This window comes from Camelus bactrianus, chromosome 4 (assembly GCF_048773025.1).
Source record: "Camelus bactrianus isolate YW-2024 breed Bactrian camel chromosome 4, ASM4877302v1, whole genome shotgun sequence".
NCBI lineage: Eukaryota > Metazoa > Chordata > Mammalia > Artiodactyla > Camelidae > Camelus > Camelus bactrianus.
The window spans coordinates 60,166,952-60,181,178 of NC_133542.1; the positions used below are offsets into that span (position 1 = coordinate 60,166,952).

Below are 14,227 nucleotides of genomic sequence, written 5' to 3' on the forward strand. Positions count from 1 at the left end.
GCAGGGAGAGATGGTCAAGTGGGCCCCTGGGGACATACCTGAATGGTGACGATCCTAGGCAGGGGCTGGCGGGTGTTGGCGCCACCCTCGATGGCGATGCCCAGGGTGGCTGCACTTTTTTTCACGCGGATGAGGGTGGATGTGGGCTCCAGGAGTCCGGGCTGCAGGTGTGAGGAAGGAAACCAGTGACAGGCCTGACCTGCGGGCTGGACTGGCTACGACAGGCCTCTGGGCCAACAGGGCACAGACTCCAGCCCTGCGACAGGAGCCTGCAGTGTGCTAGCACTAAGCACAGCACTTGGTGTTCTAGCTCTCTAACTGCTACAAAAATCCCTGAGGTTTGGGAGGTTAAAGGGCTGGCCCAAAGCTGCCTGGTGGTGGCAGCAGGACTGACTGCCCCGGCCACCATGTCAGAACTGAGCTTAAAGATCCCTGAGATCAACCTTCAGTGCTTGGCTTGTCACTGTCAGCGGCAAAGGAGGACTTAAACTGGAACTTCAGCCTCCAAATGTAGCATTCTTTCTGGACACCCACATCCCTCCAATGATGGGGGCTCACTTCCTGTGGTCACTTGTCAAGCCGAACTCTGGTCAAGACCTCCTTCCTCTTCTTCACCTGGGTTGGGTGCTTCCCCCATCATTTGTACCCCCTCCTCCTTGCTCACCGGTTTGGTGGCCCCCTCGGTGGTCCTCTCATTCCAAGGCATCTCCTTGCTACTCCTGCTCCTGGTGGATGCCGTCTGTCTGCTTCGGCCTGGGGCACTGGCCTCTGCCTCACCAGCATCCACGCCACTGTCCTCGCTCAGCGTCTGCCCGCTGTCCGAGAGCTGGGAGAGCGTGGAGGCTGCTGGAAGCGGGGAACAGGAGAGTGGTAGTTTATACAACTGGGGTCGGGCCTGGGCATCCTGGAGGAGCTGAGCTGCAGGCTGGAAGGCTGGGGGGATTTCCCTGGGCAGACTCCCTGCTACCTTTCCACCTACCGAGACGTGCCCTTCCAACCAGGCCTGGCCCCAAGGCTGCCACTTCCAGGATGTCGGCCTTGACTGCCTCTGGCTTAATGATTAAAACAGAGGTCAGAAGGCAAACTCAGCCCACAAATATGGGTTTGGCTTTGTTTTGTTTTTTAACTCTCACAGTGCTGTCAATTTTTAACAATGGACCAACAAGTTCAAATTAGGAGATTTCACATAAAAGTTAAATTTCTAGCTTCTCAAAAAGAAAAAAAGATCTGCTGTATCTGGTCTGTACCCCTACTGACCCATGTGGCCTGAGCTGAGTGGTGGACACACACCCTCTGGTCCGCCATTCAAACCAAGCCGCTTCACTGTGTATGTAACGGCTTGATCCCTGAGTTTGAGACACTCTGGGGTCTGGCAAGTGGAGTGTGAATCCCCTCTGACCAGCTACACAATCCTGGGTGAGTTACACAGCCTCTCTGAGCCTTCACATTCTTGTTCTAACACAGAGGCAACAATGCCTATCCCACAGGGTTACCATAAAGACTAACGGTTATGACGTATGGGGTGAAGCAATCAAGAGAACAGGCTAATGCCAGACCGCTTGGCTCCATAGTTACTCTCTGTGCCTCAGTCTCTTCATCTGTAAAATGGGGATAATAACAGTACCAGCCTCACAGGGCTGTTGGGAAGATTAGATGCATTACTAACACAGGCAATGTCCTTAGAAGAGTGTTTCCGGCACAAAGAGATGGCTGTACACCTGTTAGCATCTGTTATCATGTGTGTCCGGCTCAGTGCCAGGTCTGGAGTGAATCATCTATGATAGCTCCAGTTTCTCGCACCACATCCTGCCTGATCTCCGCCTAGCTGCCTTCCCTCAGTGAGCTACACAATGCAGGGACCCCACATTCTGCGTCCTGGTCTGCCCACTGCTTGTCATACAGCAGGTGTTCAGTTAACATCCCCTGACCTGGCCTGCCGGCCACCTTCTCTGGCCACAGTGGCCCCACGTGACATTTAGCCACAAGATGGCAGCAGAATCCAACCAAGTGGACCCAACTCACTAATAGGAAGGAGGGGTTCCAGAGCCTGCAGGGGGCTCAGGCTTTCCAGAGTGGAAAGTAGGCTCTACCCTTCCCTCCAGCTGGACGTCCTCTGGATACCCAGGGGCTGGAGCCTCGGGCTGTGCCCACCCCCCAACCCGGTGGTCTGAAAGGTTGAGCCTGCACTCTGACCCTGCAGACCTCCAGGGGTCCAGAGACTGCAATTTCAATACCCACCTTTCCCCAGCACCTGCTCTGTGCCTTGCCCTGAGGGACAGAGATCACAGAAGCCACCCCTGCCATGAATAGGCTCAACCTTTTGGGAAGACTTATAGGGGAGTGCAGCGTGACCAGGTCCGGGGACCCTGGAGAAGGAGACCAACCCTCACTGCGACCTGGCAGGACTGTCACTGTTACCTCTGATCCATGATGGGAAAGCATGGCAGCTGGTCATCACAGCCACACAGCCAGTGATGGCAGAGCTGGGACTCATATTCCCACCTCTGCCTCCAAAGCCCCTCAATGCAGGCTCAGGACCCTGTTCCCCGGCCCCCCTGACCCTGAGTGGGGAATGCCTGAGCTAGAAGGCCCCTTACTGGGTGAGCACTTGGTCCCATCTTGGCTGTGACGAGCAGGTCAACCCAGAGGGGACAGGGACCCCTCCTAAGATGACATAGCAGCACCCCAAGCCCAGCCCGCCCAGGGTCTGCTGGCACTCACTGCGTGTCTGGGGCAGCGCCCTCACTTCGTTCACGTCAGGCTCGCTGTCCGGGCGGTGCACCTCCACCAAGACAAAGTGCTGGTTTGTGCCCGTCTGGTCTGGGCGTCCAGAGGGGGAGAGTGGTGGAAGGCCGCCCCCGGCCAGCGTGGCCTCTGCAGGGGGGCTCTTCAGGTATGGGGGTGACTGGACCCGTGGGAAGGGGCCGATGGGGTGCTGGTTGACCAGGGCCAGATGGGCATCTAGTGGCCTCTTGGAGCCAGGGTTGGCTGGGGAGACAGAGGTGTAGATGGGGGAGGAGGGCGAGTCCTGTGCTGAACCAGAGGAGTCCTCTGGGGCGGGTGTGGTGCCTGCTGGTGGGCTGTGGTTCCGTGGAGCCGAGAAGATGATGCCAGAGTGGGAAGATGCAGAGGAAGGCGGCTGGAGGTCCTCTCTACCCAGCTTCCTTGGCTGGGCGAGCGGGTGGTTGTGGCCTTGGACCAGAGGTGGTGGGGGAGGCGGTGGCTTGTAGCTAGGCAGCCCCTTGGAAGTGGACTTGACATCATCCTGCCAAAAGACCCAACAGGAGTAGAAGGAGTCAGAGCCCATTGCAGCTGGTAGAGGGGAGAGCAGAGCACCCCGGCTGGAATTCCGTCCCCGCTCTATCAGCGCTTGGCCACGCTGCTCTGAATAATGCAACACCTGAGTGGAAAACTTCTCCCAGCATCTCAGCAACTGATAAGCGTTGGGATCTTGGCTGGCGTCTCTGGGGACAGCATCGTTACCTTTGGGAATTGAAGTTCTTGGCATCAGCCAGGGCTTGTCACAGGGAGTGGGAGTTAATTAGAGGCATGATGCAGAGATGGAAAAACAAAAAAGGCCTTTCTTTGGCTTTTCTTTTTAAGGCTTTATGATGATTACTGGAGACAGGAGGTATACGACAGGACTGGAGAGGGGAACGGAAAGAAGGTGGACAGACATGGGCTGGGGTGCTGTGTGGCTCTGGGTGAAGCACAGAACCTCTCTGAATGCACTCTGGGCAGTGGGGAAAACCGCATCTACCCCACAGAGTCGTAGGGAGGTGGGGAGCAGCGTGTATAATGTGTGAGCAAGGGACCTGCGAGGGGTGCTGGCTATGGATACTGTCGTCCCATACCCCTTCTCCCTGTGCCAACACCCAACACTTACACAGCTCTGATGGCAGTGCAGGCACTGTTCCAAATGCTTTACTTAGAATAACAAATTTACCCCAGCCACAAAGTTATGGGGTAGTACACTGTTATTACCCCATGTTACAGATGGGAAAACCAAGGCACAGAGAGGTTACAAAACTTGACCAAAGTCATACAGTCAGTGGCAGACACTGGGATTTGAACCCAGGCAGTCTGACTCCAGAACCCAGACCATTCAAAAGTTATTTGGGTCAGAATCACAAAGTGATGCTGCCCAGACTGCTGATGTGCAGGCATGAGGTTAGGTTTAATTCCCTTTTCCAGAGTAGTCACATGGCCTCCTTGAGGGGTTCTCTCCACCACGCTTCATGCTTCAGTACTTGCTATGATTAACGTTCAGATAACATAGCAAAAGTAGCACCAACTCGGCAAACAGTCAAATGGCCTGACAGCGCTGACTAAAATCCCCAGAACTAGCAGAGAGCTCGCAGCTGAGGACCTTGGTCCCCTCCCTGTGGTTCTCACTAGGGAGCCAGCCCCAGGGCCTCAGGCCAACCCAGGAAGGCAAAACACAGTGAAAGGGTCTCACCAGGGAAACATCTGAGAGGGTGTTCAGATTGCCCTGGACGGCCTCCCCAGTTTCCTCCAGGTCCAGAGTGTTCTATAACAGAGAAGAAAGCACTGTGAACAAATAAGAGAGCGAAAAACCAATTTGCTTTCTAGGACACCAGATTCTATGGCCCCTATGACACCTTCAAGTGGTTCAAGTTTCTCCTGATACGCCCTGCTCCATGGGAATTTGCACGTTAAAATTAACGTCGATTTTTCCTGCCATTCATTTTGAAATCAGTTGCAAGGATTTCAATCTCTTGGAGACTTTCCAGCCTCCCCTGAACTACGTGGAGCTGCTGTGGGGTAGGTAGCTCTGGCCTTGACTGGGAATTCCTGACTCTTGACCTGAGTGCTGTGCTCAGTGCACTCATTGCCTTCAAAACCCAAGGGTTTTCTCCACGCTGCTCCTAACAGAATCTCAGGAAGGTGTGGAAATGGCCAGGTACAAGTGAGAGGTGGATGGAGAAAGTCTCTGTCTCACTTTTAATTTTAATGGTTTTAATGTTACGTGGGGGGGGGGGGTTACAGTTTAAATGGAGCTTATTTTGCAAAAATACTCATTTCTTCCTTCCTTTCCTAACTCACCAGAAGCCTACTGCTCCCTCAAGTGATACTGAGCCGCCGTGAGGCCATCCCTAGCCACCCTTGGGAGACTGAGCAGTGCTACTTTTTAAACTGGGCTCCTGAGGGCTCAGCGGAGCCATTTCTCTCCCCTTCACAGGGCCCAGAATGGCAATGAGCCTCTGCGACCAACACCAGGCTCAAGTCTCAAGTTCAGCGATCAATACTGAGCAGTCTCAGTGCTCCAGGCAGTAGCTTAGAGACAGTGGAGTTGACAAAACAAGCAAGGAGGAAACTGCACAGGGTGAGGAAACACAGGTATATAATGCAGCTGGGGAGGGGTTATCCAGGTTGGCTTCCTGGAGGAGGGAGCAGGGCTTAAAGCTGAGTCTTGTGGACAAAGGATGGGTGTTTCAGAGATAAGGGCGTGCATAAAGCTAGCAGGATAGAGGATGCTTGAGACTCCTTGGGTGGTTCCACATGAGTCAAGAGATGCTTAGACCTAAGCTTGAGGGCAGTGGGTTGCCACAGAGATGTGGTCAGGTTTGCCTTCTAAGAAGATCCCCTTTGCTCACTTCCTCTCCAGCCACACTAAAGCAATGCAGGCATGTCAGGGCTCTTACATTTAATACTGGCTGTTCTTTCTGTCTGGAACACTATTCCTCGTGGCTATCCACAAGGCATGTTCTGTTTGCTCACCTCCTTCCAGACCTTACTCAACTATCACCTCCTCAAAGAGAGTCTACTCTGACAACCCCACCTAAAATCACAACCCCCACCCCAATCCTGCTTTATTTTTCTCCTTTGACCTGATTACTATTCTTCAGCCAGCACCCAAGATGTAATCTTGAAACTTAGGTCAGATAATGTCTCTCTCCAGCTCATAACCCTCCAGGGCCTTTCCATCTTACTTGGAGGAAATTCCAAACCCTGCACTCAGTATGCCTAATGACTGGGTCCTTTCTTGCTACTCCTCCAACAGGATTGGGTGGTTCCTGCCTCAGGGCCTTTGCACTCACTGTTCTGCCTGCACTACTGACTCACTCTCACTTCACTTAGTTCTGACATCAGCAAGGCCTTCCTAGACCAGCCCTGTTTAAAACAGCACCCCTCCCCACGTCCCCACACCATTTCTAACACCTGACCCTGTTTTGTTTTTCTGTATAAGATTTATCACCAGGGTAGAGGGCAGGGTATAGCTCAAGTGGTAGAGCGCATGCTTAGCATGCACAAGGCCCTGGGTTCAACCCCCAGTTACTCCTTTAAAAAATAAAAAATTATCACCACCTGATGTGATAATGTTGATTTGCTTATTGTCTGGTGTCTCCCACTAGGATAAAAACTCCTCAAAGGCAGGACTTGTAACTACCTGGTCCCTACTCTATCCTCAGTGTTCAGGATAGTGGCTGCATGATAAATATTTAATAAGCAAACTAATGAATCCATGAATGAATCAATGGCTGAATGAATTAATCAATAATTCTGGCTGTCATGAGGAGGCCCAAGGGGGCAGAGAACTGAGCAAGGCAGCTACTGCAAGTCATCGTGGGGAGCAGTAACAGTGGTATGAGTGAAGGTCAAGGCAGTAGAGGGGATGGAAGGCACCCCCGAGTCCATATATAGGGCAGAGGCTGCCAGGTCACTTCACACTGACCCTCATCTGGAATGAGCTCCTGACCTTGAGCATTCTGGGCGGGCAAAGGGCACACGGTCAGAAAGGCCAACTATGTGAACTCACCAGCCAACACGATGCTCCGCCCTTCCAGCCCTGAGGCTTTCTCACCCAGGGCTCCCCATCTGGTCCCCTCATGCCTCTGGGGCAATGTCAAGCTAGGACAACTGCCTTGTTTTACCAACAAAGCTGAGGCTTAGGTGTAAACCTCAGCCTCCTGATCTCTCCTGCTCTCTCCAACCCTGTCTCCTGCACACCGCCTCCCAGGAGGAAGCTGCCGTCAGCCTTGGTGACGCAGCGATGGGGGGGACTCCTTGGGTCGGGGGAGGGGAGGGCTGCTCTCCCATCCACCGATCAGTGGCGCCGGTTCTGGCTTCTCTGAGTGGCAGAGCTGGGTGACAATGAGCAAACCACTGAACTGCTCTGTGCCTTAGTTTCCTCATCTGTAAAATGGGGAAACCGCAGTCCCTCCTCTGGCACAATATATGAGGGGAGGCGACTGTCACATCAGAAGCCTGGGATCCTGCAAATCAGCCCCAGCAACTGAAAGTCTGCCCAATATGCCCTAGCCCATGGGAGCACCCAGATGGAAGGAAAGAGTAGTCCTCCCATACACCCCCTCCTCCCAAACCATAACGAATCCAGTGCTCCCTGGAAATAAGTTCAGCTGCGCAACACAGAGCATCCAGGGCGAAGGTGAATGGAGAGGCAGGTTATACACAATGACTTCCCAAGACTGTAGTCACTACTCTGGCCTCGGCAGGAGGCCCCGAGGGAGTCAGAGACCTGGGACGTATCTCAGCCAAGACAACAGGGGCCTCTGCCATGTTCTAACATAGCCACTGCCAACCGCCCCTGAAACTCAGCCTGAGGCACCCTGGGGCTTAGAAGACAGTCTGCAGTGGGGCCAAGGCCATGGGGTTCTGTCCCGTTCTGGCACATCAGGAACTTTGAACATTCATCTAGTCATTCAACAAGCATTTATCACACAGCCTTGACTTATGAGGAAAGCTCAAGGGGATACAACATGAGCAAGTCATCATGTCCCGAACACCCAGCAGAGGGCCATGAGCACCGGAGCTGCCCACATGCTCTTGCTCGGGTCACTGATGGGAAAGGCAGTTTTAATGGGGGTTGGGGGGGAGGGAAAGGAGCAGGAGGGATCCAGCGCCTGACACATAAACATGTCTTTGCAGAGCACTACAGGGAGGGAGTGACTTTCCCTTAGAAAGTAGGGCATCAGAGAACTCCAAACTGTGGAGGGCCTATAGCCAGACCCCTGATGAGTGTTTTACTCACATGATCTCATTTGATTCTTCCAGTGACCTGGGAGGCCGGCACTCTGCCCCTGTTCACATCTTTTACACTTAAGCTCGGAGAAGGTAGTGACTTGTCCAAGGCCACACGGCCATTCTACAGCAGATGATGCTTCTAACCTCTAACCCATGATGGGGGACCCCAAAGCCCATACAACCTTACCCCAACCCTAGAATTGGATATGGCCCTGATATTGTAGGAACCAAAGAGCCCCAGTACGCTCTCTGTAACAAGAGAGAACCTAGCCATCGCTGGCCCCTGGCCCCAGTCATTCTCTGCTATTAATGGCATTCTGGAGCCAAGACGGAAGGCAGGGATGGAAGGGTGGGAGGGTGAGGGTGGAGTGAGGACAAACATCCAGCCCCGAGAAGAAGGCCTGAAGTGGAGCAAATGGCAGACAGATTGGAACCCAGCCCTGCCAAACTCCATCTGCTGAATCCAGACACTCAGGAGCCCCGGGTCCCCGAGCCATGTTCTTAGTGCATCTGAAATAGCTGCAGACAGCAGGCTAAGAACCCTGGGGATGCGTCAGCAGAAATGTTTCCTGAACAGGCTTGGAGAGGAGGATCAAGGTCAGAGCTCATGCAGGAGCCGCCCCATGCATCCTAGCCTCCTCCCCAACCCCCTCAGACCCAGTTCTTTGGGGACCCCTCCTCCCACATCCACTGAGGCCAGAGCCCAGATAAGGGTTTAGACCTAGCAGCTCAATTAATGGGACACTTCATCACTTCTATAGCTGAGGTGACTGAGGCTCAGAGAGGGAAGGCCACCTGCCCAAGGTCACACAGCAAGGACAGAGCAGGAAGTTGAACTCGATTCAAGGTTATCCAGACCACTTCCCACAAGAGTCAGGACCTGCTGCCCTTGATCCTCCATCTCTTTCCTCCTCAAATCTGTGGTGATTCAGAAAATACCCTTCCCTTCAGAGAGAACTCCTTTCCATCTGAGTTGACCCAATCAGGGCCAGATATCCCAGCAGTCTGGTTTGAAGGAAGTGTGGGGCGAAAATGAAATGAAATCATGAAGGGCAATCACCCGTGCCGACCTCTGCCAGATGGACTCCTAATTCTGGAAACGGAAGCCCATAGGGTCTTGCATGGTCTGGGTGCCACCTCAGCAAAATGAGGCTCTCCCTTCCCCTCCCTTCTCTCCCCTTCTTCTCCTCATCTTCCCTCCCCTCCCCCATTTACAGCCCAATTCCTGGGCTCCTCTGCCTCCACTCCTCATTATGATGGAAGGGCTCTTACATAAAGGTGCTATTTTCAGCTCTTTGTTCTTCTTGCTTCTTTACTCTAATGTCAGGACAGCAGGCTCCCCGCCCCCCACCTCAGCCCCAAAATGTACAAGAGGCGTGAGGCTGGGGGCGCCCTCCCTGTTCTATATATGGGAAAACTGAGGAACCGAGTCACAAAGGCTTCTGGAAGGTCACAGTGGGGCTGCTGAGAGGAAGAGGACAGTCGGAGAGAGAGAAACCAGAGAAGGGAGGAGCGAGAATAAGAGGGAAAAAAGACAAGGGAGGTGACTGAGGAGAAAAGATCAAGAAGGGGAAAGCAAAGGGAGAAAGAGGAAGGGAAAATTCAAGAAAAGCAGGAGTTGGTGGCCCAGCCAGAGCGGGGACCAGGGAAGAGAGGCTTGTCACCCCAGGAATGATGGGGTGCTAGGAGGGAAGGAGTGATGTGAGCCCAGAGAACCAGAAAGTCCTGGCATCCTGGGGACAGGGGGCTGCCCAGCCTGGAGGGGACAGGCCTTGGGGTCCAAAGGATCATGGGGCCAGACCCCGGGGTGATGGCCACGCTTGTGGAGGTGGACCGTGTTACTCCCAGCTTCTCCAAGCACAGAGTGGGGTAGATGTCTGGAAGCTGGGGGGAGGGGCAGAGGAGAGGACAGACACGATTCCCAACACAGGGACAGGAACCCCCACTCACTGGCTAGGCTGAGGCCTCGGGAACCGGCATTGGGCCTTCTAGCAACTTGTCCACTCCTGATCTAATGTTCGACCACCAAACCACAGAAGCAGAAAAGCCCCCAGGGCGCCTGTGCACGAAGACTTCCTAAGACGAGGGGTCACTGCCTTTTCCCAGCACAGACCGTGCTTCCTTCCACCCCCTTGCACCTCCCTCCCAATGGTCTTAGGAAAAGGGCATCGTTCAGTGGACAGAGTGGGTGACCTGGGATCTCCAGGTCAGGGCCAGAAGAGCCTTGGGGACAGGCGCTGGAAAGCAGGGCTTCAGGAAGGAGTCAGGGGCCAGTGAACCTGGCTGGGGGAAAATGCTGTATCTTTATTTTCATTAACCTCTAACCAAAATGTAGCATCTCCTTCCGTCAGGAATGGAGGCAACACAGCCCAGGAGAATCAGCAGCGCCTGTGCCTCTGTCGCAGGGCTTTCATATCACACTGCAGACGCTGCGAAGTTCCATTTATGCTCAGCATGGCCTCATCATTACAACCGTTACCGACTGATGTCACACCTTGTTACTGGATGTGCTAATAAAGAAGCACACGTTTTATGATTTGTTTCTGTATTTTGAATACGGTATTTCATGATCTGATTTTGTTTCCTTTGTAACCCTATGTGTTTTATTTTTAAACATTTAAAACTGTTATTCTGAGACCGGGTCCCAGGGCTCCACCAGCTTGCCAGAGACAGGGCAGTAAGGCCTTTAGAGGCAGGGGCCCCATCCCCAGCATCCTCTGACAGCTCAGGAGCCCCTTTCCAGGCAAATGAGAGGCCTGGAGTGCAAAATCTTTCAAATCCAGGAGGAGAAGGGCGGTGGTTAAGGCCAGGACAAGTCCTAGCTGCCACCCCAACCTCAATGGCATTTGCTCTGTGTGTACAATTTAGGTCTTGTTCTCTACAACCCCCCTTTTCTCTGCAGTCCTCTGCAGTGCCCTTTGCCAGCTTTAGAGCATCCACAGAATCAGCTCCCACGTACTCCACACCGGCAAGTCTGTCCCTGATCTCACCGAACCTTCATGACAATCCACAGGTGGCCGGTCTATCAGCCCAGAGTACCGATGTGGAAACTGAGGCTCTAAAAGCTTAAGTCACCTGCCCAAGATGCCACGGCTGCTAGTCGGGAGAGCCAGCCCCGGTGTGTGGGATTCCAGAGCCCGTGCACTTAAGCCCTGCTGTGACGGGCCGGCTCGCCACACTAGACGAGGAATTCAAGAAATGCCGGGCCGGCCATTCTCTTTTTGCACAGCTCTCCTGGCTGCCATCTTTCTGGGAGGGGAATGATACTGTTTGGAGGCAGCAGAGAAATTCCCAGGACTGAGCCCCTATTAGACAAATGGAAAATAAACACAATTTGTTGAAGGGGCAGGGCTACATCTGATTTCCTTTGATCAACTGTGTGTGGTTTGAGTGAAAACGGCTGCAGAGTGAGCCACGTTTAACCTGGGATGGATAAGCATGCAGCTCGATCCAGGGAATTTGGGCTAAGTGGAAACCGGCTCTAACTGGGGCATCCATCTGGGGCATCTGGGTCACGACAGCCAGCTGCCTGCCACCTTGCCTGTCTGAGTGCCAGAGTAAAGGACATTTTCCTACGATATGGGAGGTAACTGTTCAGAAGGCTGGAATGTTAGATAATCCTGAGTGGCCAGGGAATGAGGTTTCATTTTGCTTTCTGCTTCACGTTTCCTTGGAACTCCACTCTGTTCCAGGCCCTGGGCTAGCACTGGGGACACAGACAGGAAAAAGATGAGGTCCTTGCCTGACCCCACCAGCTCTCCCTGTTTACAGGGAAAGACACTCATGGAGAGGTTAAAGGAATACAACAAGCATTTTAATGGAGATGTGAAAAGCATGAATGCTCCACGAGGAAAGGGATTTTGGTGGTTGTCCATCCAGATTGTGGGGGGGGGGTTGTTTGTTACTCAGCATCTCTGCAGCGAAAGCTCACTAATACATGGTGTTGTTGCAGACCAGTGACTGGCACTCAGTGGTGCATAAGTAAATATTACTTCCAGCTCCCTCTTGGGAGGAATGATACAGTGCTTGTTCAAATACATAGACAAGTGGTGGCAACACAGGTTTTCCATTCCTTGTGATGCCTCTCCTGGAATATTTTTCAGAATCTCCCAATAAAGGGGACTTTAAGAGGTGGAGGAAACTTGGGGTCTGCCTGGGTGATACAGATGGGGAGACTGGGGCCAATAGAGGATGAAGGGCTTTCCTGAGGGTGCACTGCATTGTGGGGACAGAGCATATGAAGGGCATGGGCTCCTGACTCCCAGGATGGGCCTGGTGCCCTGCATTCCTGGATAGAGGGGCCTCCAGGAGGAGGTTTCTGTCCTGTGGCTCCATATGCAGGCAGCATGGGGTGCCTAGTCTGAGACCTATTTTGTGTGTGTGGAGAGAGGGGGCTCTCAGGAGATACCAAGGCCAGGGCTGGCCAGGCAGCAGGAAGAGCTGGTGCCTGCAGAGCCATCATCACATCTCTTAGCAGCTCAAGCCCTTTCTGGGAATGAACCTGTTCTTGGTAGAAAGCCACCTTTGTCTGTTCTCAGCAGTCAGCAGCATCCTAACAGAACTAAGGCAGACCGTGTCAGCCCCTGCTCTATCCTGCCAACAGCTCCCATCTCACTCAAAGTCTTCAGCGTATAATTCGCCACTGCCTTTCTCCTCACTTACTGCTCCAGGCTCAGGGCCTCCTGGACTTTGCTCAGACACTCTGGGCACACTCCCACCCAGGGCCTTTGCACTCGCTGTTCCCTCTGCTGGAAATGCTCTTCCCGCAGCTGTGGGCGGGGCCAGTTCCCAAACCTCTTTCAAGTCTTACTTAGGTGTCACTTTCTGACCATGCCAATCCCTCCCCAAATCCCCTTCCCCGCTTCATTTTCCTCCTTAGCACTTTTCACCACTTAACATACTGTGTGTTTCAGTTATTTATCTGGTTTAGTCTGTCATCCTTGCTTTACCCTAAATTCCATAATGGAAAGGATTTCTCTGTTGTTCACCACCGTATTCTCAGCTCCTAGAATGTAGGTAGTGCACAGCGATCACTTAATTGACATTTGCTAACAGAAGGAGAGAGGAGATGATGGATGGATGGATGGATAGATAGATATACAGACAGACAGATGATGCTTAACGAGCATCTGGTGAGCTCCTTCAGGGGAGAATCACAACCAGATGGCAGGGGTTAACAGCATCAGCTCCTAGGTAAGCAGGCCTGGGTTTGAAACCATATTCCTCCATTGACTAGCTGAGTGACCTTAAGAAAGTCACTACTCTGTGAGCCTCAGTTTTCTTCGCTGTAAAATGGGGATCATAGTGGTACTTGCCACACTTAGTTATTGGGAGGGTCAAAGAAGATACAGTTGGAAAGCATGATCACAGCCATGGCATCTCCTGACAAATGCCAGCTACTCTTATTATTAAGAAAGGCCCAAATTATTAAAATAGGCTAGGCTCCGTGCTGAGCACTAGGGAGTCAAAGGTGACTCCAGACGTAGTTGTTGCCCTCAAGCTGCTCATGGTCAAGGAGGGTAACCGGCCAGGCTTGTACAAACTATTAGAATAAAATGACACAAGAGCCATAACAGCAGGAAGCCCAAGGGGCTGAAGGAGCCAGAGGCTGAGGGTCATCCCCCTTGAGAGGATGAGGGAAGTCTGCTTGGAAGAGGTGGCGTGTGAGCTAAGGGCTGATGCACACACAGGAGCTATCCAGGCCGTGTGAAGAGGGAGGGAGAACATTCCAGACAGTGAGATTATATGGCATATACAAAGGCCGAGAGGTCTCTCAATAGCTCCACAGCACAAGAATTATCATCCTCATTTTACAGATCCTGAAACTGAGCTCAGAGAGGTGAAAAAACCACTTCTCAAGGTCACACAGCAAGGAAGTGGCAGAGCTGGGATTTGAACGGAGGGCATTCTCACTGCAGAGCCCGAGAAAACCTGATGTACTGGCAAACAGGAGAGACAGTGGGTGCTGAGAAGAACCCCGGCTCCCCATCAGGGCTGGGTGCAGAAGTAAGGGGGTGTCGAGAAGGCCACAGCCCCCTGCCTCCGCCCCAGCTAAGGGACTCCCACAGCCCCACTCCACAGGAAGGACGGTACCTCCATCAGGTCTATAAGCCACAGCAGCCGCTCCTGGGGAGGAAAGGTGAGCAAAAGGCAAAAAGAAAAATACATCAAATAAATATTAGGGATGGGGTGGGCACAGCAAACCTCCTTCCCAAACACA

General features: G+C 52.9%; 1 protein-coding gene across 7 annotated transcripts in view; it reads right to left on the reverse strand.

Moving 5' to 3' along the window:
- The window catches only part of WHRN (whirlin), an 80,085-nt gene that overhangs the window by 1,128 nt on the left and 64,730 nt on the right, over positions 1-14,227 (reverse strand). For 5 of the 7 annotated variants that reach the window (XM_074362079.1, XM_074362074.1, XM_074362080.1 and 2 more), the window contains 4 exons: positions 4,460-4,531; positions 2,722-3,265; positions 665-846; positions 39-161 (listed from right to left, as the gene is read on the reverse strand). In XM_074362079.1, coding sequence (XP_074218180.1) covers positions 39-161; positions 665-846; positions 2,722-3,265; positions 4,460-4,531 — 921 coding nt within the window. The remainder of the gene's footprint in view (positions 1-38; positions 162-664; positions 847-2,721; positions 3,266-4,459; positions 4,532-14,227) is intronic. The other 2 variants (XM_074362077.1, XM_074362075.1) reach the window with 1 other exon arrangement.